Source organism: Mobula hypostoma, chromosome X2 (genome assembly GCF_963921235.1).
Source record: "Mobula hypostoma chromosome X2, sMobHyp1.1, whole genome shotgun sequence".
In the NCBI taxonomy this organism is placed as follows: domain Eukaryota; kingdom Metazoa; phylum Chordata; class Chondrichthyes; order Myliobatiformes; family Myliobatidae; genus Mobula; species Mobula hypostoma.
This window is the reverse complement of record NC_086129.1, coordinates 42,854,571-42,876,705: the sequence shown is the minus strand read 5'-3', so window position 1 is coordinate 42,876,705 and position 22,135 is coordinate 42,854,571. Positions and strand designations below refer to the sequence as shown.

The 22,135-nt window shown below is 42.6% G+C and overlaps 1 protein-coding gene across 2 annotated transcripts in view; it reads right to left on the bottom strand.

Moving 5' to 3' along the window:
- The window catches only part of zbtb16a (zinc finger and BTB domain containing 16a), a 275,933-nt gene that overhangs the window by 6,600 nt on the left and 247,198 nt on the right, over positions 1-22,135 (bottom strand). For both annotated transcript variants that reach the window (XM_063038143.1, XM_063038144.1), the window contains exon 6: positions 6,861-7,028. In XM_063038143.1, the coding sequence (XP_062894213.1) occupies positions 6,861-7,028 (168 nt within the window). The remainder of the gene's footprint in view (positions 1-6,860; positions 7,029-22,135) is intronic.

Here is a 22,135-nt window from a genome sequence, read left to right as displayed (position 1 = left end):
CCATTTCAATTCAAAGTAAATTTATTATCAAAGTCCATACACATCACCATATTCTACCCTGAGATTAATTTTCTACTCAATAAATCCATAATAGAATAATAACCATAATAGGATCAATGAAAGACCGCACCAACTTGGGTGTTCAATCAGTGTGTAAAGACAACAAACCCTGCAAATACAATAAATAACAATAAATAAGCAACAAATATCGAGAACATGAGATGAAGAGTCATTGAAAATATGAGTCCATAGGTTGTGGGAACATTTCAGTGATGAGGTGAGTGAAGTTGAGTGAAGTTACCCTCTTTGGTTCAAGAGTCTGATGGTTGAGGGGTACGAACTGTTCCTGAACCTGGTGGTGTGAGTCCTGAGGCTCCTGTACCTTCTTCCTGATGGCAGCAGTGAGAAGAGAGCATGACCTGGGTGCTGGGGGTCCCTGATGATGGATGCTGCTTTCCTGCGACAACACTTTGTATAGATGTGCTCAGTGATGGGGATGGCTTTACCCATGATAGATTGGGTCATATTCATTACTTTTTGTAGGATTTTCCATTCAAGGGCATTAGTGTTTCCATACCAGGCTGTTCCACAGCCAGTGAATACATTCTCCACTACACATCTACAGAAGTTTGTCAAAGCTTTAGATATCACATCCAATCTTTGCAAACTCCTCAAGAAGTAGAGATGCTGCCGTGCCTTCTTCATAATTACACTTGCATGTTGGACCCAGGACAGGGCCTCTGATTTGATAACACCAAGGAATTTAAAGTTGCTGACCCTCTCCACCTCTGATCTTTCAATGAGGAATGGCTCATGGACCTCTGGTTCCAACTCTTGAAGTCAATTGTCAGTTCCTTGGTCTTCCTGACATTGATGGAGAGGTTGTTGTGGCACCACTCAGCCAGATTTTCAATCTCCCCCCCCCCCATATGCTAATTTGTCACCACCTTAACTTGACATTCAACAGTGGTGTCGTCAGCAAACGTAAACAGGGCATCGGAGCTGTGCTTAGCGTCACAGTCATAAGTGTAAAATAAGTTGAGCAGGGGGCAAAGCACTCAGCCTTGATCTGGCCCTCAGCAGATTGTGGATCTCATGGCTCATCCAAGGATTCTGGTTGGAGAAGATTCTGAATGATTTTATGGGGACAAAATCGTCTACAACTGTTTTAATAAATTCTGCTATACGTTCCCATCACAAGCACGTCTATAAGGTTTAGTTTGTTTCAGTTTCAATTAAGAAGCTTTGTAGAGAGAGTCTCACTGACAGAAACAGAATTAAATGCTGCAGGATTGTCAGCAATGCCTGATGCCTAAATGAATGAGTTTCACTCAGCAACATAAATTCGAGTGACTCTCTTACAAGCGTCTCCTCTGGGCACTTTGCCATTCTGGAAATTTACTACAAGGTGCACGAAAAGCACATAACTTTGATCATTTCTGGCCACGTGTTATAGGAAGGATGCAGAAGCTTCAGAGAGGGTGCAGAGCAGATTTACCAGGATGCTGCCTGGATTAGAGAGTATGAGGATAGGTTGTACGAACTAAGGCTTTTCTCTTTGGAGTGAGGAAGGATGAGAGGTGACCTGAGAGAGGTGGACAAGGTGATAAGAGGCATAGATGGAGTGGGCAGTCAGAGACATCTTCCCAGGGCGGAAATAGCTAATATCAGGTGGGATCATTTTGATGAAATTAGAGGAAAGTATAAGGAGGATATCAGAGCTACTGTAGGTTTTGTTTTTAGAGAGGACAGTAGGTGTGTGGAATGTGCTGTCAGGGGTAGTGGTACAGGTAGATACATTAGGGGTGTTTAGGAGACTCTTAGATAGGCACAAGGAGGGAAAAAATGGAGAGCTATGTAGGAGGAAAGGTTTGGATTGATCTTAGAGTAGGTCAAAAGGTCAGCACAACACTGTAGGTCGAAAGGCCTGTATGGGGCTGTACTGCTCTACGTTCTATAACTGTTATGATCAGCATAAGAAAATGATGCTGAAAGGATAAAATCAATCCATTTGATTGGCAATCTTAGGGTTGGTGTGGGGTCCAATAATACCCACCAGGCCATTTTGTACACATGTGGATGGGGGCTGGGGATTAGCTTCAAGACTTGGTCCTGGTCTCCAGTGCCCGATTTTTTCCCCTCCCAGTCTCCGACCCCACAGAAGCAGCAACTCACAAAAACAGAACCCAAATGAACAGCCACCTCACAGGCTCAGATCTGCCACAGCCCCAATTCAACTTATTCAAGCCTCAGCTTTCATTTCTAGCTCCAAACTGCAGTTTAAATACCACGAACCACACACCAAGCTGCAGAGAAACTGTTCTGTTTCAATTAGCAATTCGAAAACTTGCCTCAAATTAGGTTTCTCTAGAATGAAATAAAATCCAGCCCACATTTTGAGGCTGAGCATCAATCCACTTATTTCTTCATGTTGCACAGGAGCAGAATCCTCAATCACATCATTACTGGATGCAGGACAAATCCCTGCAATAAGCAATTAGAGTGTGAAAGAGGATTGACAATGTTCATTGAGTCAGGGAGGAAAGAATTGGGAATCACAACGTGTCTGGCTCTGTTTGTGGATTGGCATGATGTGCTGAATTAAGAATTGAACATGGGAATGGCTTGCACTTCTAAGTACTGCACAGATACAGGTTGCTCTTACACAGAGAATAGTGGCACCGGGGGTTCAAGGTGGCACAGGTGAACCTCAGCAACGACTGGCTGTTGGCTAACAAAACAAGGATAGCAACTAAATACTTGTTAATCACACTTTTTCTGGCAAATGATCATCACAAATAGTAGTGTGTAACTTTCCTTTGGACGTGGGGGCAATTCGATGTGCAGAACCAAGGTGAGGCAAGCCAACAGGCTCATCGCCAAGAGCAAGGAAGAGCGTGAAAGGTTGGGCACAGGCCAAAATCGAAGTTGCGGGGTCCAGAGCGTATCTCCCCGATAGAGATTTGCATGCCAAATCAAGGCGGCAAAGCTCGGCGTACCTATGCGGTAGATCCCGTTGTTCGAATGGAGGTTTAAGTACCAGGCCAGATTGTAAAGGTCAGGGTATTGAGGCCCGAAGTGAGGTACGGGCTGGTTCAGATCGTTGTTCGAAGCGACAGAACCTGTTGTTCAGAAGGAGAGTTAAGTGCCGGGCCAGATTGAAAAGTTCAGGGTGTCAGGACACAAGGCAAGGTATGGGCCAGTTCAGATCGCTGCTCCAAGACTCGCTATTCGGGTCTGTGCTGAACTATGATACTGACCTCAGTTCAGAAATGTTATTTGCTTGCAGCAACTGTTTGCATGATTTGTTTTTCATTGCACGATTGGTCTTCGATGGTCTTTTTCTTAAATAGGTTATTTTATCTTTTTATTTTTTAATAGGCTTGAAGTGGTTTTTATTCTCTGCACATTGGGTGTTGGACAGCCATTTTTATATACATATATTGGGTTTCTTTGTTTTGTGGCTGCCTGTCAGGAGACGAACCTCAGGGTTGTATAATGGATACATACTTTGATAATAAACATACTTTGAGGATTTCACTGGGCTTCCATGCTATTCAAAGTTCAAAGGTAAGAAATGATTTATTCAAAGTTCACAGAAAATTTACTATCAAAGTATGTATACGTCACCACATACTACCCTGAGATTCATTTTCTTTCAGACTTTCACACTAGGACAAAGAAATACAATAAAATTATTGGAAAAAAACTACACACAAACTGATAAACAGCCAACATGCAAAAGAAGACAAACTGTTAAAAAAAAAACAAATTTATAATATCGAGAACATGAGTTGTAGAGTCCTTGAAAGTGAGTCCCGATAGGTTGTGGAATCAGTTCATTGTTGTGGTGAGTGAAGTTATCCACACTGGTTCAGGAGCCTGATGGTTGAGGGGTAATAACTGTCCCTGAACCTGGTGGTGAGGGACCTGAGGCTCCTCTACTACCCTCCTAATGGCAGCAGTGAGAAGAGAGCAGACCTGAATGGTGGGGGCCCTTGATGATGGCTACTGCTTTCTTGTCACAGTGGTCCTTGTGGATGCGCTGAATGGTAGAGAGTGCTTTACCTCTGATGGGCTGGGCTGAATTTAGTCCTATCAATTGGAATGATTGTGAGGGTTTTATCGGAACCGTGCACATTGAAAGTAAAGTCATAGAGCACTACAGCATGGAAACAGGCCATCAGTCCACTGAAACTACTCCAACCACCAACAGCCTATTTATATTTTCACACCTTCAGCCCATACGGGGAGAAGATGGCGGTGTGACGGCAGCGCGTGCGGCCTCTCTGGTGATGAATATCTGTTATCCGTCAAGTAGGGGACCGTGCACAATTCTGATTTGATGGAGACAGACGTGAGTGCATAGCGGAACATCTGGAAAACTTCTGAAATGTCCGCTTTGCTACCGCTGCTACTGTGTGGTAACCGGAATCTCTGGAGCTGAAGGCCCCGAAATCCTCGGCTTTGCGTGTTTCAGCGGCTGGGGCGAGGTTGAAGGTGCTTGGCAGAGGATGGCGCTCAGGAGGCTGTACCGGAGAGGCTGCTCGGAAGCTCGGAGTTTTCAGACGGATGGACTCAGGGTCGGCTGGGGTTGGCTGCTTCCAAGGTATCGGCAAGTTGACGGTGCCTGGAGGTTTATGGCAGGGAGTTTCTCCCTTTTGCCGCTGCTATCGGGGACTCGGGAGTCGATCAACTTGGGACTTTGAGACTATTTTTTTGCTGTGCCCATGGTCTGTTCTTCATCAAATTATGGTATTGCTTGCACTGCTGTAACTATATGTTACTGTATAATTATGTGGTTCTGTCATGTTAGTCTTTGGTCTGTCTTGTTTTCTGCGGTATCACGCCGGAGAAACATTGTATCATTTCTTAATGCATATATGCATTTCTAAATGACAATAAAAGAGGACTGAGTGTTCTTATAATCTAATTTAATCATACTTTCTCAGCAACCAGTTTCCAACACTCACCTATACACTGGCAGCAATTGCACTAACAATTACCATCTTTGGGAAACTGTAGGAAAGCAGAGTACCTGGAGAACACACAGTGGTACGTACAGGGAGAAGTTGCTACTTTCATGCGGACAGCCGCGGAGGTCAGGATTGAACCCGGGTCTCTGGTGCCGTGAAGCAGCGGCTCTACCAGCTACACCACCGTGTTGAGTAAATGGGAACAGATTCAACTTGTTCTCAAAGGGATGCGGGATGGCTGAGGGAAGAGCGAAATGCCCAGCGACATGGCCAGCATTTATTACCCACCCCCAAATGCACTATTTTATCTTTACATGGTGGGGGGGGGGTGGTTGTTGATGACTTTCTTTGAACAGGTGGGTTCCTTGGATCTTTATTTCATGGCTGTCTGTGGTCAAGACACATTTCAGGCTGTCTGCTACACATATACTTAGATAATAAATATACTTTGAACTTGGAATCTTTGAAGATGAAGGTATTCCCCAAGACACATTGTGTATCTAGTTAGAGAACTTAGACCTAGAACTAATGAAGCAGTAATAAGTTTCCAAATTAGGATGATGTGCACATTGATAGAGAACATATTGGCTATGGTGTTCCCACACGCTTGCTGTCTTTGGTTTTTGTTTATTCTTGTCACATCTAACAAGATACAGTGAGAAGCCTGTTTTGAATACTGTTCATACAGGTCAAATCATCACACAGTGCACTGAGCTGGAATATGGTAAAACACTAACAATGCAGAATAGAGTGTAAAAGCTACTGGAAAAGTGCAGTGCAGGTAAATAAAGTGCAAGATCATAACTAGGTAGGTTGTGAGGCTACAAATCTATCTTATAGTACCAGAGCTGTGTTTGAGAGTCTAACAACAGTGAGACAGAAGCTGTCCCTGAGCCTGGTGTTACTTGCTTTCAGGCTTTTGATCTTCCGCCGATAAGAGAGAAGAGAGAATGTTGGCCGGGGGTGGGGGTGGTCTTTGATTATGCTGGCTGCTTTACTGAGGGGCTGAGAAGCATGCACAGAATCTAAGGTTCTCGTGATGTGCTGAGCTGTGTTCACAGTGCTGTCCTGATACATGTCAGAAATTGGAAGGCATTGCTCTAGTATCCTTGCAGATGATTCGCACCACAGCAAACAGTGCTGGTGGTTGAGGGGATAAACGACTAGGGTGGAGGATGGAGCGGTAAACCAACTGGACAACAGCAAACATCTTGAGGCTAGTTTGAGGAGCACTGAACTTGACAAATAAAGTGCATTTCATCATTCTCCTGACTTGCCTGAGGATTTTAGGGGATCAGAAAGTAAATCACTCACTACTTTTGAAACTACAATATTTATGTGGGCCATCAACTTAAAACACTGACCAATCTGATCCTGTGAGCAGAGGACAATGATGGCATGGACTTGTGGATAGGTTATATCACTGGGTGCAACACTGGTTGGACACCCAAATTGGTGCAGACTTTCATTGACTCTTACAGTTATTACCCTATTATGGATTTGTTAAGTATGCCACAAAGACAGAAAGATGGTGCCAGTTAACCACAGTGACATGCTGTGAGCTGCAGCCAATACTTTGAACTTTGAAGAAAGCAGATCTCACTGTATAACTGTATATAGTTATATATAGGTTCTTTGATGACAGATTTACTTTGAACTCAAGTCGCTATTCAGGTGCTGCCTTTAGACCAGAACGTTTTCTCCTGCCACACTATACTTACATTTCTCGTTGATTTGACTTGAAGCAATGATGCATTTTATTGTATGCTTCAATTGTACACTAGACAAATAAAGCTAACACTTCAAAAAACATTATTTTTTTCTACAAATTGAAATGGTGCAAAAGAATGAGAAGGGGTGAGACCAGCCCATATAATGGTTTACCTGTGTGAACCCGGTAGTGGGTCTCCAACTGGTGCTTAAGACTGAATTTCTTGCCACAGCCATTGCACTCGTAGGGCTTCTCCCCAGTGTGGATGCGTTTGTGACTCTTCAGAGTACACTCGTCACGGAAGCAGCTCCCACAAAACTCGCACTCATAAGGGTGGTCACCTGCGAGGAGGAAGAAGAAGAAAATCAAGAATTTCCTCAGGATAACAATGTTCCATAATAAATTATTCAAAGCTGATACGGAATTCTTTCCTCACCTCTTGTTTGATATAGAAACTTGAGGGAGACGGGAGACAGAAGATGGGAGATGGGAGGGCTACGACCCAGGTGTGAGTTGATGAGACTGCACAGAATAATAGTTTGGCATGGACTAGATCGGCCAAAGGGCCTGATTCTGTGATATAGTGTTCCTTTAGAAAGTTTATGGAGCAAGGAAGAGCATAACTGAGCAAGCCTCACTGAGCCTCACTTATGCTTTGTTCATTGCTTATTCATAAGCAGCCTTGGTGGCTACAATTTTTTAAGGCATCCATTAGTCTCATGAGACCATGGATTTGCGCCTTGGAAGTTGTCCAGGGCGCAGGCCTGGGCAAGGTTGTATGGAAGACTGGCAGTTGCCCATGCTACAAGTCTCCCCTCTCCACGCCACCGATGTTGTCCAAGGGAAGGGTATTAGGACCCACACAGCTTGGCACCGGAGTCGTCACAGAGCAATGTGTGGTTAAGTGCATTGCTCAAGGACACAACATGCTCCCTCGGCCAAGGCTCTAACTAGCAACCTTCAGATCACTAGACGAATGCCTTAACCACTTGGCCACATACCAACACTGGCTACAGTTACCATTAGCCTAAATAATAGTCATAGAGTACTACTACAGCACAGAAACAGGCCATTCAGCCAATCTAGTTGGTGCTGACTTGTTCTTTTGACTAGTCCCATCTACCTACACCCTGACTCTCCATACTTCTCTCACTCATACACCTTCTCTTAAAATTTGCAATCAAATCTGGATCTACCACTTCTGGCAACTCAACCACACTCACACCACCCTCTGAGCAAAGTGGTTCCCCCTCATATTCACCTTTCACCCTACACTATAGCCTCTTGTACTAGTCTCATCCACTCTGAGGGGAAAAAGCCTGCATGCACTCACTCAATCTATACCCTCATCATTTTGTATGCCTCTATCAGTTCTCCCCTCATTCTCCTGCACTCTAGGGAATAAAGTCATACCTATTCAAACTATTCCACTGAAATTAATCACATTTCAAAATCATGAAACATGTTTGTGATATTTATATATTTAGAGATACAACAGGGTAACAGGTCCTTCTGGCCCAATGAGCCTGCACTGCCCAATGACACGCACGTGACCAATTAACCTACTACTCTCTGACGGTGGTGTCTGAAAAAGAGGATGCTGTCCAAGTTGCATGCCATCTTGGTCAATGTCTCCCATCCACTACATAATGTACTGGTGGGGCACAGGAGTACATTCAGCCAGAGACTCATTCCACCGAGATGCAACACAGAGCGTCATAGGAAGTCATTCCTGCCTGTGGCCATCAAACTTTACAACTCCTCCCTTGGAGAGTCAGACACCCTGAGCCAATAGGCTGGTCCTGGACTTATTTCCATCTGGCATAATTTACATATTATTATTTAATTATTTATGGTTTTATATTGCTATATTTATACTCTATTCTTAGTTGGTGCAACTGTAACGAAACCCAATTTCCCTCGGGATCAATAAAGTATGTCTGTCTATCTATCTATCCCGTACGTCTTTGGGTAGTGTCCAGTTAGTGCAACACTACTGCAGCTCAAGCTACCTGGGTTCAATTCTGCCACAGTCTGTAAGGAGTTTGTACGTTCTCCCCGTGATTTCCTCCAGGTGCTCCACGTTTCCTCGTACATTTCAAACACTTATAGTTCAGTAGATTAATTGGTCACATGGAAGTAAAAGACGGTGCAGGAAGGGCCTGTTCTTACGCTGTATACCCAAATAAAATAAATAACAATATAATAAAGAATTGCTTTCTTCTAAACTTATGCTTTTATCTTTCACTGTCTCAACTGACCTTCACAAGCTCCGCTCACTGTGATGACACTGCCACTTGTGAAAGCTCACTGTGAACAAACTGGCTCCTGGCTTCCCCACAGAACAATGGAAATTACACTTCAAAACTATTTCATTCATTGTAAAGTTCTCTGAGGTGTCATGTTGTGTGGAAGCACATTATATTTTCCATTTCATTCAGCACTGTACAGCAACAAGGTGATCGCAATTTAGTTACATCAGACATGTTATCGAAACAGAGTTCATGAATGTTAATGGAAGAGAAAAAAAAATGTATAAATGGATAAAAGCTACGGATAATGTTATTTAGGGATACAGCATAGCAACAGGCCGGTGAGACCGTGCTGCAGAATTACACCCAAGTGACCAACTAACCTGTGCATTTTTGGATTATGGGAGGAAACTGGAGCATCTGACGAACCCCATGAGGTCACGGGGAGAACGTGCAAACTCCTTACAGACAGCAGTGGGAACTGAACCCAGTCGCTGGCGCTGTAATAGCTTAATGCTACCATGCCGTCCTTTCAGGAGGAAGCAATTCATTGTTTCTCAAACATCTTAAAGCTGTTTCAACTACTTCATGAGTTGCAATGGGAGGTGATTTATTAGCTGAGCTAATGCTAATTATGGTCACTTAGATTCCCCAGGAAAGATCAGGTCAGGCTTACACCTCAGAGTCATTTTTTGATTTCAAAATATTCTGAGTTTATACCCTTTAACATAACAAAAAGAAAGAGTAATTTTTACAAACCCTGAAGCCTCCCTCACTGTTCAATGAGACCCTTGCTGATTTGATTGTTGTCCTCCACTCCAATTCCCAACATCCCATGATACTCTGCGATAGTCCTAATTTTTACCATAGTCTTGAATGTTTAGAAAGGGTAAATAAAAGCAAACTGGAGATTAAAGAGATGATATGGGTGCATTTAGATAAAATAATTGGATTATTTCAACAGAAAGTCACAACATAATCTGGATTAAACGTACCATCATTACCACCCTCTCCTATTCAAACTCCATCTTTGCCCTAGACTTGAAGATTGTAAGCCTTTCAGTCTTTAGTCTGCAAGCTCATAAATCCTATTTGTAGTTTCCTTGTGGTTTATCTTATCAGTCTTCTTATTTAAAGCCTGCCATGTGTTGCTCCATGAACCTGGGTTAAAAGGATTAGGTGTACCTGATTCTTTGTAACATTCTCACTACCTTTAAACTAGAAGTGCCACTTTCATCTTGCTCATCACTAGCTCTTTAATATTCTGTATGTGCAGCAGACACCAATACAGTGTTTCAGTGATGGCTGCATCATTTACAGCCTTCTGTTTTGATGCACGGGTTTGTGGAACGTCTTTGAAATCTTACAGAAGAAAGGGAACAATTAGTACAATTGTTCCTGACATATGGAGAGAGCTGTTAGTACAGAAGCTGGGAAGGCATTAATGCAAAGACAAACATCTATGGAAACTGAATCTACATTTAATACGAATTTATATTTAATTTATGGTTTTCTTGTCAATGCTGCTTCTATGATGCTATGTGCCTGTGGTGATGCAGCAAGCAAGGTTTTAACAGCATAGATGTACTTCTCTTTCTTTTTATTAGCTTTATTTGGTACACATATATTGAAACATTTTGCGTCAATGACTAATGCAGTCCGATGATGTGCTGGAGGGTAGCCTGCAAGTGTCAACATGCTTGCTTTGCCAACATAGCATACTCACAACGTACTAACCCTAACCCATACATCTTCAGAATATGGGAAGAAAGCCGAGCACCCGGAAGAAACCCAAGTAGCCCCAGGAGAACACAAGCTCCTATGTTGCAACAGTGTCATGCTGACCACTATGTATCGCCCTACTTGCACCTATGGCATTAAATTCAACTCTAACTTTGAATCCATAACAGCTTTTAAAAGGGATATGGAAATAAAAACCAAAGATGTTGAAAAACTGAGACAAAAAGAACAGAAAATTGCTGGAAACACTCAGCATCTTTGAGATGTGAAACAGTTCAACATTTCACAGTGGGGATCCTTTATCAGAATGAATAGTCTGAGATCTGAAGTGTGAACACTGTTTCTCTCACATTTACAAGTGAATTTGATCACTTCCACACAGTGCTTGACAGCATGGCAGATAAGCAGGGGTAGTTCTACGTGAAATTCAAGATTGCTTAATGTCATTTTCCAGTACACAATTGTAAAGGAGAACAAAATAATTGTTACTCCGGATCTGATGCAGCACAAAAAAAACACAATAAATATAAATACATAAAATAGCTTATATGCATAGATTGATTGTCTGTCCATAATGTGATGCTATGCTGTACAACAGGTGAATGATGGGAAATAGTAAAGTAGTGGTGGAGTTAGTGGGTGGAGGTGTTGATCAGCCTTACGGCAGACTGTAATTCGACATCGTTCTGCCCCATTGCAATATTTCCCGAAACAATCAAAATAATTAAAACATACCTTATTGTAATAATGTTCTTATTCATGGCCAACTTTTGGAGTAAGCATGATATTGCACTTGAAATTCACATGGTAAGACTTCACAAGAGAACTCTCTTAACACTTCCTTAAGCAAGATGGCCAACACTGCCAGCATGATCAGGGACGACCTCGTCCCTGGAATTAATCTTGAAAGTAAAAGTGACTTTATCTGACATTTTCTCAGCTTCTCCAAGGAGAGAAAAATCAAAGGCATGCTTAGATAAAGAAGCTAAATCTTAACAATAATTTGTTGGTTGAGCAATGGCAAGACATGCCTCAACCTTCACTCTGATTGACTCATTAAGCAGATAGATCATTACAGCACGCTTAATGAATGCTGCATCATCTCAGTACTGGGAAAGAGTGGAGATACTTTTCAGTTTTATACAGGATGATGGGAGCAAGATGCAGATTTAAAAGGTGAGGGTCTGATCAACGACCAACTTTATTCACCATATACAATTACATGTATAGTGGATTCCGGTTAATTGGGACCTTTCGGGACCAGTACGTTTTGGCCCAGTTAAGCAGCTGCCACAATCAGCTGAAATTTCATGGAAATAGTTAAAAGGTATATAAAAAAGACAATATACCATTAAACTGAGTATTTAAAAGAAATCCAGAATAAGTTAGAACACTACCATCGTTACAGTGCTGTAAAACTGTGCATTAGTTCCTAATAGTTATCGATGGAGGAATTCATCTGCCATGCTCTTTTCATTGACTGTATATGAACATCAGTACAGACACCTAGTGTAAATAATGGTCTGCCTTCATACAACATTTAAGGTTGTATGAAGGCAGACCATTCAATTGCATCCTCTAAATCTTAATTTTCATTGTAACATTCAAGGTGATTGTCCAAACCTTCATATTCTTCATAGTTCCTAACTTGAAGTAGTGAGGTTGTTTCATTTTCACTCTCAGCAATTCCCTGTATCTTCAAACCTGAATGCTTGAAACCGCGATGAGCAAAATAGTTCTGGATAGTCTTACTGGTTATTTCTCACCAACTATCAGTAACAAGAATTGCTGTTTTTCTTTTAAAAAAAAGACATGCAACAGACACCATCTAAAAACTCAAACACGAGGACATCTGCAGACGCTGGAATTTCAAGCAACACACATCAAAGTTGCTGGTGAATGCAGCAGGCCAGGCAGCATCTCTAGGAAGAGGTACAGTCAACGTTTCGGGCCGGGACCCTTCGTCAGGACTAACTGAAGGAAGAGTGAGTAAGAGATTTGAAAGTGGGAGGGGGAGGTGGGGTAGATCCAAAATGTCTCGAGACCCAACGCAGACTGGGAGACCGTTTCGCTGTTTAATGGCCATGCAAGTGCGTGCAATTGACCCTAGTTAGAAACTGTTTGACAACAGTCTCCTGCCCCAATTAAGTGGCATAGTATCTCAAATCAACAAAGAGAATCGTGTTTATCTTCTTGACTTAGTTTTTGTTCTTTAAGAGTTGTCCCAAATAAGCGGCTGCCCTGATCAGCGGATGACCCAATTAACCAGAATCCACTGCATTAAGAAATTACGGTGACGTGTCAGCATGATATACAACAAAAAAAAAACCAACATTCAACAATTATTAAGAATAAACAATTATTTTTTAAATGTAGTTTAAAGTGTTTACAGTGCAGTAACTTGGGTAATAAATAGAGAGAGGTGGGGAGGCTAACCAGAATGGCTGATCAGATTAACTGCCTGGGGGAAGAAACTTTTAAGGTGGCATGAAGGTTTTGTTTTATTAGCCCTATACTGATTTCCAAATGGGAGATTTTGGAAAAGGCAGTCTGCAGGGTAGGAAGTGTCTTCAATGATTTTTTCTCCTGGCTTCTTTGTCCTGGACACACACAAGCCTTGCAGTGATGGTAAGTTACAGCCAATGTATAGTCACTGAAGCTGACTAACTTTGTTATTCCCTCTATCAAATGTTCAGTCCTGCAATAAAGCACGGGGCATCCAAGCCTTTGAGATAGGAACTTATTTAGAGTTTATTTCCAATTAGAACAAAGAAATTGTAGTATATGGTAACATATATTGTATATACTTTATTAATAAATTTACTTTGAACTCTGAGGGAGATATTTAGAATGTAGGGTCCTAATTCCTGATGTAGCCAAATAAAGAATATTTAATGCCTTAAGCTCTCACTGAACATTTAGATACGAGATGCAATGAGATGAACGTCTCTTTTGAGTATTATCTTAATCTCTCACTGTCCTTTAAGACTCTCACTTCCTTTAAGACTGCATCAAGGAGACATTAAACAGTTTGGTACTATATTGGGAAGCCTTCCATGTGCACTACCACACTATTTCTTGTCTTTTTTTTGCTTTCTTTTTGCACTACTTACATTTTTTTTTCTCATTGTAATTTATAGTTTTTTATTATTATGTACTGCACTGTACTGCTGCCACAAAACAACATATTTCACAACATATGCCAGTGATATTAAACCTGATTCTGATCAGAGTATGAAGTGAGGGAGGCTACGAAACTACATACATAACAGAAGAATGACATCATACTTCTGACAGGGGTAACAGTAACAATTTTTCCTTGTCAACATTTATTGAAAAGTCTCTTCAGTCAAAACTATTCGCAAGGGCTGCTAAAAGATGATCTAGCAATCAGCTGCTGTTGACCATTGGTGCAATTTTTTTCCTGACTGAAATAGCTTGTGCTTTTGTTTATGTCTCTGCTAATAATGCCACTATATTCACCCCTCTAAACGGTGCAAGTATAATTAAGTGAAACGCACTGAGCAGATGTGGGCTCTTTTTTGTACCCTGCACATTCTAGCAGATGGTGCAAGGCTGCTGGGCATGTAACGTTCTCTACATGTCAACGCATTACTTAGCAGCTAGGGTTTTAAACCATCAGCGGTGACCCTACACTCTCCATTGCATTGATGTCAAGCTGTTCTTGTGGCTTTGCATAAATTGCTCTTTCCCTGATTCATACTGTCAACTGTTCTTTGTACCTTCTCCACCCTCATCTACAGCCCTCCCCCCCCACACTTCTCTCCTTTAAAATAGATTTGACTGAAAATAAAATTAAAGCCATATTCAATCTAGATTTGTGCAAGCTATCAAACATAGTTCCTGAAAATGTCATAGGATTTTCTACCTACTGCTAAAGTTCACATTGTCACAGGGTCTTTGGAAACTGGCCCTTCGGCCCACTGGGTGTGCACTAACCATCAAGCATCCATTTGCATTAAACCTGTTTTTATTTTTCCCACCTCATCGATTCCTTCTAGGTTCTACCACTCACCTAAAGATTCAGGGCAATTTTAGAGTGGCCAGCTAATCCAGGGTGGTGAATCTGTGGAATTCATTGCCACAAATAGCTTACAGCCAAGTCGGTGGGTATACTTAAAGCAAAGGCTAATAAGTTCTTGATTAGTCAGGGTGTTAAAGGTTACGAGAAGGCAGAGAATGGGGTTAAAACAGCCATGATAGAATAGTGCAGACTCGATGGGCAGAATGGCCTAATTCTGCTTCTATGTCTTATGGCTGACCAACCTGCACCCCTTTCTGGTGGGGGGGGGGGGGAGAAGCAGGAGTACCCGGAATAAATCCATACGGTCCCAGGGAACACATGCAAACTCCACACTCTTTCCCACAACCCTACAAGTTATTCTCCATCAAGTACCTCACTAATTCCTTTTTGCCTTGATAATTCACCACCCTTCAGATATTGAGTTTTAACAAATAAATTCTTTGAATAGTGAAGGTTTTCCTTATATCCCTCTTACCTTTCTCTTAAAACGTAAAATCTATGCCCTGTTTCTTGAATCGATGGACACAGACTTCCTCTCTGCACCCTGTCATCACCAGATCTATGGAGAACAATGCTAGCTTCTCCACTTTTGCTTTGTAGCAGGAATCCCTCATCCCTGGCTGTGCTGAGTACTGGTTGATTCTCACCTGAATTAATATTGGTTAACCCCACAAAGACTGCAGATTGAACTGGGAAGCTCTTCGTCCAAAGTCAGAGCAAACGTATACAACACCCCACCCCAGCCCCGTCCCCCTTTCTTGACAGCAACAACTTCGGCTCAGTGGTTGGACTAAAGCCCTAGGATAGTTGCATAGCCCTGGGCTTAAACAAGGACATTTCTCAGGCAAAATTACACTTCGAGTCTGATGTGAATCCAAAGCAAGCTTTCCATCTGGTTAAGTGCATATAAACAGCCAACAGCTTTTTTCAAAGAACAGATGGACTTCCCCCAATATCCTGGCATTCTTCAACTAACACCAGCAAACATATCTTATCTGTGCTAGTGTCAGTAAGCCCAACAACGAGGAATAAATAGCACACCATTCTTTTATTTATACACATAGATGCACTGAGCTTCAACAATTTTAACTGAATAACACACCACACACACAAAGCTGGAGGAACTCAAGCGGTCAGGCAGTATCTATGGAAAGGAATAAAGAGCCAACATCTTGGGCCGAGACTTCTTCAGAAGGGTCTCAACCAGAAATATCCACTCCTTATTCCTTTCCATGAGATGCTGCCTGACCCACTAAGTTCTTCCAGCAACCTGTGTGTTGCTCTGAATTTCCAGCGTCTGCAGAATCTCTTGTGTTAATGATTTAGACTGCATTGACATGGGAAGTCAGGGAATGAGGTTCATTAGAAGATACAAAATAAAATCGATGGCATGGAAAAGTTTACAAGCTTACCCAAGTGCAAGGGAATTCGATACATAGAAAATGTGTATCAAGGGCTTACACACGGGCTTCATGGGCCAAATAGCCTCCATCAGTGTTGTGAACCAGTTATTCCTCTCGTTTGTTGTTGGTCAGATGTTAAGTTATAAAGCACTGGTGGGGCTTCACTTGGGAGTATTGTGAGCAGTTTTAGGCCCTTTATCGAAGAAAGGATGTGCTGTCATTGAAGAAGGTTCAGATAAGCTCTGCAAGAATGATTCTGGGATTGAACGGCTTGTCATATGAGGAGTGTTTGAAGGCTCTGGGCCTGTATTCACTGAAATTCAGAAGAATGAGTGGTGACCTCATTGAAACCCATCAAATGGTGAAAGGCCTCAATAGGGCGAATGTGGAGTGGATGTTCCCTCCGGTGGGGGAGTCTGAGATACAGCCTCAGAATAGAGGGGCACCAGTTTAGAATGGTGATGAGGAAGAATTTCTTTAGTCAGAGGGTGATGAATCTGTGGAATTCATTGGCACAGATGGCTGTGGAGGCCAAGTCACCGGTTATATTTAAGGAAGAAGTTGATAGGTTCTTGGATTAGTCAGGACATGAAAAGGGGAGAAGGCAGGAGACTGGGGCTGAGAGGGAAATGGATCACCATGATGAAAAGGCGGAACAGACTCAATAGGTCAAATGGCCTAATTTTGCTTCTGTATCTTATCGTCTTATTCAATAGGCTATCAGGTTCACCTACATAGCAGGATCTCCACTTTAACAGGAATTCATTGGCTGTGAAACCATTGAGCACAGGGCAGAAATTATACATTATTCCTGCTTGTCCCATATGGAATACTTCTCCTTTTTAATTCACATGCATTTTCAAGCAAGAGATTGATCTCTGCGACATCTGATGACTGCCAGAGGGACCGGTTTACTGTTACTCTCTGAATGGGATCCAGAACAGATACTGAATAAGTGGGTGAAGACAGAGCAAATTTTATGAAAATAAATACAAAATATTCAGACTTTTTTTGGCATACACTTTCATTTGGGAAAAGGGTTTATAAAAAGGACTGTTGCCCCTTTTGAGAAAAATAGTACTGTGCTGTTGCTAGGCAACAGTCAATCCAAGGCCTAAGCGTGACTGAAGGCTTGAGGAAAAAAATCTGATATCTGGCAGACAGTTATGTCCAAGTGCTGGTGAACGAGCTCAACATCAAGTGTATCAACTAGTATCCCCCTTCCCACTGACCATCCAGAGAGCAGCTCCTGTATGTTACCTGCTGCAACTGTTGCTGAGATTTCAGCAACAACCTACTAGCAGTAAAACACAACAGTCACAAAGCTGAAGGTTTAAAGTTTCAAGATTAGATGCATCACATTTACATAGAAAAATTCACCGAAATGCATTGTTTGTGTCAAAAACCAACACAGTCGGAGGATTTGTGCTGGGCAGCCCGCATGCATCACCGGGCTTCCGGCACCAACATAGCATGCCTACAAGTCACTAACCCTTTGAACGTGAGGGGAAACCCACATGGACATGGGAAGAATGTACAAATTTCTTACAGACAGTGGCAGAAAATTAACCCTGATCGGTGATTGCTGGCGCTTTAAAGCAATTGCGCTAAGCACTATGCAACTGTGCAATAGGATCCCTCAATGCTGAGTGTCTGGGCAGGTCTACACAGTCAGTTCCTATAGGCAGAGAGTATCAAGCACCACACAGCCCTAAACTCAGGCACAGGGAGAAAGCTTCATCCCAGCACCAAGGCATGAGGGCCACCGTCGTTTGGCTGGATCCATTTCTCTACACCCCAAATGTGCAAACACCAGTGAGAATGCACATGCAAATCTGCCACTTTTTATTTCATGAAGCAACAAGTTATTCTAGTCTTGGAGAGACCATGGGTTGATTTCCTGCCATTATACAATCTCATTCAAAATCTCACTGGTAGAACCTTAACTGCCATATCCCATCTGCCTGAAGACGCTGAACGTACTCCCTCACTTGAGGCCATTTAGGATGGTTTTCTTTGGATATGGCCACTGGCTGCCATTTGATCAGTTCTAAGCAGCTGTGTTACACATTAGGGTGAGAGTGACTCAAAAGAACAGTATGGCAAACAACTCATTTGAATGATATGCAGTTGGCCTACATTATTGAGGAGAAGGCAGATGGAGTGAAGGTAGAAGTGTAGCAACGTGGATGTGGAAGAATAAATCCCCATTATTAGTGTATTAGTATGTGTATAGTCTAGTGTTTAGTCTTCATCCCCAAACCTATTTACAGTGGAAAATGCTAGAAGAAACTGCAGATGCTAGAAATTAGAGTAACAACAATATGCTAGAGGAACTCAGCAGGTCAGGCATCTGTGGAGGGTAATGGGCAATTAACATTTTGGGTTGAGAACCTTCATTGGGCTGCAAATGTTAGATGTTCATGAGGCCTCCCCGTCTGACACAAATGGGCAGCTTTTCCTCATCACTGGTCCATTGATCATGGATGACCAAATAAAATTTGGTTTCAAGTACAAGAGATTGGATGGCAGTTCTAAGAATAATTAACTATATCCTGCATAAGTGGAAATAAAATGTTCAGATTCGCAAATTCTCGGTGAAATCTAGGTCATTTTCAAAAGGCGGTATCCTTCAAGAAAGACCCTCACCATCCAGGACATTCTCATTACTACCATGAGGGAGGAGGTACAGGAGCCTGAAGGCGCACACTCAACATTTTAGGAACAGCTTCTTCCCCTCCACCATCAGATTTCTGAATGGACAATGAGCCAACACTCCTTCACCATTCCTCTTGCACACTATTTATTTTTTGTAATATAGTAATATTTGCATGTCTTGCACTGCACCGCTGCCACAAAACAAAATATTTCAGAACATATATCAGTGATAATAAACCTGATTCTGATGTGAAGGAACCCATCACTTAGAATGTGGAAATTTGAAGGGGGGGGGCAGGGAGGAGTGGGAGTAGTGTCACATCATAATGGCTTAGTCATCTATTGCAACGGTCCTAATGACCAAAAAACTCCAAATGATTCAATTGGACTCATTCCAAGTTAATCAAATTTCCATCAAATCCAGTATTTCTGAATCAATCAATGCTGTTTCAGTATCTTCTAACAAGTTGCTCACAATATTCCAGGTAAATCAAGATTGATTTCTGTTAAATTAAAACACCAGCACTAGCTTGGTGTTAAAGTGTTCGTGGACCACAATATCCACTGGAATATACTGTATGAAGCTCGCTTGCAATGGACAAGTTCATCGTTCAATACTTAGCACAAATTCTGAATGCGTTTTATTTATCTTATTTAGAGATACAGACATCCCACCTCTCCCGGAAGTTCCGGGAATCTCCCGCATATTGATAGTGGCTCCTTGATGCCCGCAAATTATATACAATATCACGGAAATCAATTTTTTTGAGAGCGAGCGAGCGAAAGCAAGCGAGAGAGCGCGTGAGCGAGAGAGAGAGCGCAAGAGCAAGCGAGAGCGAGAGCGCGAAAGCGAGAGCGCGAAAGCGAGAGAGAGCACGAAAGCAAGTGAGAAAGCGAGAGCGCACGCGAGAGAGACCACAAGAGAGCGCGAGAGCGTGCACACGCGATGGCAGAGTGTTCCAAAAAAAAAATATAAAACGTACATCACCCCAGACTACACTAAAGTGTCCCCTGACTAATAGGGGTCAAAATAATGACAGTGTTGCTCACTGCACTGTTTGCAACAGTGACTTTTCTATTGCCCATGGTGGGTTAAGACTGTAAAAGACATGTTGAGGTGAGTTTAACAGGTGTCATTCGTTCATTAGCATAGCTAACGTTATTTAAACTGGCTGGCCAGCTGCTAAGGAGCTACTCTATTGCAGACATCCCACCTCTCCAGGAAGTCTCCCGCAAATTGATGGTGCTACCTCCCTGAAATGAGTTTTTGCAGGGTGGGATGTCTGGAGATACGGCACAGCAACAGGTCCATCGGTGTGCGCTGCCCAATTACACCCATGTGACTAATTAACCTATATATCTTTGGAATGTGGGTGGAAGCTCACGCAGTCATGGGGAGAACGCTCTTTACAGACAGCGGTGGGATTCAAACCTAGGTTGCTGATGCTGTAGTAGCACTAAACTACCATGTAGTTTTTGCAATGGAGAATACTGGATAGCACGTTGTAACTACTTATTAATTTATTGAGATACAGCGTGAAGTTGGCCCTTCGAGCCGCACTGCCCAGGAACCCCCAATTTAACCATGGCCTAATCACGGGACAATTTCTTACATTGACCAGTTAACCTACCAGCCTGTACATCTTTGGAATGTGACAGGAAACCGGAACACCCGGAGGAAACCCAGGGGTTGTCACCAGAAGAATGTACAAACTGCTTACATGCAGCAGCGGGAATTCAGCCCCAGTCACTGGTACTGTAAAGTGTTGTGCTAACCACTACGCTGAAGCGCACTGCATTGAAGGATAAAGAAAGCAGACAGATAGAAACTTTAAAAGAGAGACTTGAATAAAACAGAACAGAAAATTAACTGAACATGACACAAACATGGTAGTTACTACAGTGGGTCAGAAGCAGGTATTCTCCAAGGACTGAATCATCTCCCTATTCCCCAGAGCTTTTCCACTATTAATAAAGCACAACGCAGGAGTTTATTGATGTTCCCCTGGATGCGTGCAGCTCCAACAACACTCAGGAACTCAAAACATCAATCATTTAAGTGAATGCCAAGATTACAGCCCAGAAAGAGAAAATTAAACTAGATTCACAATGTGCACAAAAGTCAGTGATGATGTAAACATGTTGCCAAAGTCAAAGTGTCTTTGACAGACGCCAAGTTCAGGAAAACAGCACGAGTAGATATTTAGAAGTAATGCAGAGTCTTTCATTCCGCAAGGGTGGTTTTCGAGAGGACGTCAGGCTGTGTAACTGCTCATCTATTGTAATTGCAGCATTGTAAAGAACATGGACAGAATGTTCATTATTTTGCTGGAGAATATTTACAACTCCTGCAGGTGTCTCAAGTTCATAAGCGAAACTGCACTAGAAGGAATCAGTTAGCTTTTTAATGAAGACGCACTCTGAACAGTCAGAGAGAGATGCAGCAGGGAAGCATACCATTCAGCCCACTGAGTTTGTGACAGCCACCTCCACTCATCCTTAGCTATTCTCACATTCCCAACAACTTCCCCCAGGTTCTACTGCTCAATCATACACTAGAAGTAGTTTAACTTATAGTGGTCAATAAACCTCCTAACCTGTGCATCCTTGGAATGTGGGGAAAAAGACCGCAGCTCCCAAAGAATAGGACAATGGACAAGGAAAACATGATAACTGTAAATGTGCAGCCTGGAGGTCAGGATTGAACCTGTTCTGGTAACTGTGCCTCTGTCCCATCCAAGACTACTGCACTCCTCCCACTGCAGTTGTTTCACCCCGATTTCCTTTAGTCCACCATAGACCCTGCTTTGATGTTAAACTCAGTAACTCCGCGTTTGCAGTATTGTGTACAGTCCTGATCCCCGTTATAGGAAAGAGTACAGAATAGGTTTATCAGCACGCTACCAGGCCACAGGGGCCTGAGTAATAGGGAGAGGTTGGGCAGGCCAGGACTTGATTCCTTGGAATGTAGGATGTTGAAGGGTGACCTCTTTGGGGTGTATAAACTCATGAGGGGCATAGATGGGCTAAACACACACAGTCTTTTTGTCAGAAAACGGGAACTAAAAGTAAGAGGTGAACGGCTGAAAAGGAACCTGAGGAGGAACTTCTTCATGCAGGGGGCGGTACGTATATGGAACGAACTGTCAGAGGAAATGGGTGAGGCAAGTACAATAACAACTTTTTAAAAACATTTGGATAAGTACACAGTTAGGAGGGGTTTAGAGGGATATGTGCCAAACGTGGACAAATGGAACTAGCTTGGTGGGCACCATGGTCAGCATGGACAAGTTGGGCCGAAGGACTTCCATGCGATACGACTCTCACAAGGCACTCAGTAGACTTTGGTA